This window comes from Perkinsus marinus (genome assembly GCF_000006405.1).
Source record: "Perkinsus marinus ATCC 50983 genomic scaffold scf_1104296941026, whole genome shotgun sequence".
NCBI lineage: Eukaryota > Perkinsozoa > Perkinsida > Perkinsidae > Perkinsus > Perkinsus marinus.
The window spans coordinates 7,049-9,403 of NW_003212648.1; the positions used below are offsets into that span (position 1 = coordinate 7,049).

The following is a 2,355-nucleotide window of genomic DNA, read 5'->3' on the forward strand; positions in this document are numbered from 1 at the left end:
ACCCAATAGTGTATGATTCGGCTCTATACAGAAGGACACATAACGCTGAAATGACAGAAGAAAATAAACGACCAAAATGACCTTCATGACATCTCTCTGATTCGATGGTGTAGCGGCTACCACTTCCGAAGCTGAATGGCATTCCACTCAGCAACTCTGGTTTAAATCTCGGTGAAACCGATGCGAACAACACCGGGTCGCGAGCTTTCCGAGGATACTGAGGACTATCATGTCCATCATAGGCAATGAGCTGTATCGGATGTATCCTATTCGTATACCCACATGTTGGTCATGCCCCGTGCCGAGATGTTCACCCCAGGTTGACACAGTCGTATGAAGCCCCTGTCCCCGGGTGGTGCCCACACGAGAACTGCATAACCTCACCACTGAAAACGCGGAACTTTTTTATGATTCAGAAACTAGCTGGACTCCAGTTTTTTGACTGCTGGTCTCACGACTGGTACCTCTCCCTCTTTCGACTCAATCCCAAGCACACCCTTTGTTTTCTGCGATATCTGGCAGGCAACGACATCACAGCTGCGACCATCAGACGCTCGCTCACCATCGCTATTCCTCCAGCACTCACGAGATACAGTATGTACCCCGGCAACACTAGATAGAACAGGAACAAGAAGGGGACCACTGGTAGAGACTTCTTGGTGAGATCCGCTAGTCCTTCTGGAGCAGCAACCTTACAAAAAAACTCTCCATAGAACTTGAATCTACTTGGAATCGACACCAGAACTCTCTCACATTCACTGAGGGATCTGCCAGCTTTTTCTGGAGTAGGCTTGCAAGCCCTGGTACATGCATGGCGCTACAGATGACGACCACTGTTTCACCCGGCTGAGAGTTCCATATGATTTGATGCGCCATGTATTGGTTTCTCTCGTCAATGAGAACCTAAATTATTCCCATTCTGACTTCGACATTTCCCAAGAGCTTACCTTGTGGATCCCTGGACAGTATCGCTTTAGGAACGAGTCCAACTCCCTCACGTCCTCACTATTAGCTTTGTCCTTCCGAAACACCAAAGACCGATTGCCATACTTCAGAAAGTTGCCGAAGGTCACCGGATTGAGCAGCTTCTGGGCAACTCTATTCTTCGTTATTGTGAACCTTCCGGACGAAATAGTGCACAACAACAACAACTCCGCCCTACGGTCGATCAATGAGATATATAGCGGCGTTGATTTCCTTGGCTGCTTCGATAGACGCCTTCAGTTCTCTCAGCATCAGCCCTCCATGCACCTGTCACTATCAGTTCATCATCATTCAATTCGGTACGAAATAGTGGGGGTGGAATATATAACAGTACATAGCGACTCTCCGGTACTCACAGTGCTAACTATGTCGACTCGATTGGGCTGCTGTAGATGCATGCCAGTGCTGATGTGCTCTAAGGCGTTCTTGTATCGAGCCTGGTCCATCTCCAGCATGACTTGCCGAGGATGCAACGTCCGTATCTGATGGCATTCTTCTTTAAAATTCACAAGTCGGGTTATCTCACCGCCTCCGCAGCTGCTTGGGCTGAGGCGTTCCCGAAGAGCCTGTCCTGCATGAGGCCAACAAGATGGAACGTTCGTGGGGGGATGTTGGGCCGCGGCGCCTCCTTCACAGTGTGGAGGTAAGCTGAGGAAACAAGGCGAAAAATGAGGCAGCTGATATGAGAAAAACGAGTGTTAGGCGAATTCGGCTCCGGAAATTGACTGGTGGAGTTATCAGCCGTTTTCTATCACTGAGGTTCGACTGGGCTAAAGCTAAAATTAGCAACTACTCATGATAAGGGGACGTCCTATAAAATCTCAGTGTTTCGATGGAGAGTGGTATAAAATATCGTTGTTACCCTCCCTGATTGATGTCGACATCAGCCGCACCGCTCCTGGACGGATGAGTGGTCTCAGTCGGCCTAGTCCAATAGATGCCGAGACTGTTGACATGGCATGAACGTGTTTAAGTCTGAGAACACACTAAGAGGCATAGAGAAGCGCCTCCGGTAACGACCACATATTCTGACATCGACTCACAAGCTCGCATGGCCGAGTAGTTAAGGAGATGGAGACAGTACCTTGGCCACGCAGGTTCAAATCCCACAGGTGTCAAAATAAACTCAAACAATTATCTCAACTAGATACCCAAGTCCTTCGCAAAGTCCTCAGCCAACCCGTCCTCTTCCTCCTTAGTAGTCAAGCATCCGCCTTCTAACGAATTTCTAATATTCCGCGCCAACTCCTGCAGACGTAACCGTCGTCGTTTTCCTACCACACCAATAGAACATCGTCATCCGAACTGCACACTGCGTGACGTAACTCACCAGACACGAAAGTTCCCCTCCGTCCCACTTGGTCAACTGCC

At 49.1% G+C, this 2,355-nt stretch overlaps 3 protein-coding genes across 3 annotated transcripts in view; 1 reads left to right on the forward strand and 2 right to left on the reverse strand.

Annotated features, from left to right (window-relative positions):
- The window catches only part of Pmar_PMAR013615 (wd-repeat protein, putative), a gene marked incomplete at both ends in the record, with an annotated part of 5,170 nt that extends 4,921 nt beyond the window's left edge, over positions 1-249 (forward strand). The window contains one exon of the mRNA XM_002781883.1: positions 243-249. Within this exon, the coding sequence (XP_002781929.1) occupies positions 243-249 (7 nt within the window). The remainder of the gene's footprint in view (positions 1-242) is intronic.
- A 170-nt stretch (positions 250-419) lies between these two features.
- Positions 420-1,781, reverse strand: Pmar_PMAR013616 (conserved hypothetical protein; the record flags this gene model as incomplete). The annotated part of the gene is made up of 8 exons (XM_002781884.1): positions 420-515; positions 563-691; positions 754-903; positions 948-1,119; positions 1,163-1,251; positions 1,341-1,466; positions 1,511-1,632; positions 1,778-1,781. The coding sequence occupies 8 exons, from the start codon at positions 1,779-1,781 to the stop codon at positions 420-422; spliced, it is 888 nt and encodes a 295-aa protein (XP_002781930.1).
- A 346-nt stretch (positions 1,782-2,127) lies between these two features.
- The window catches only part of Pmar_PMAR013617 (aldo-keto reductase, putative), a gene marked incomplete at both ends in the record, with an annotated part of 4,309 nt that continues 4,081 nt past the window's right edge, over positions 2,128-2,355 (reverse strand). Inside the window, one exon of the mRNA XM_002781885.1 lies at positions 2,128-2,232. Coding sequence (XP_002781931.1) covers positions 2,128-2,232 — 105 coding nt within the window. The remainder of the gene's footprint in view (positions 2,233-2,355) is intronic.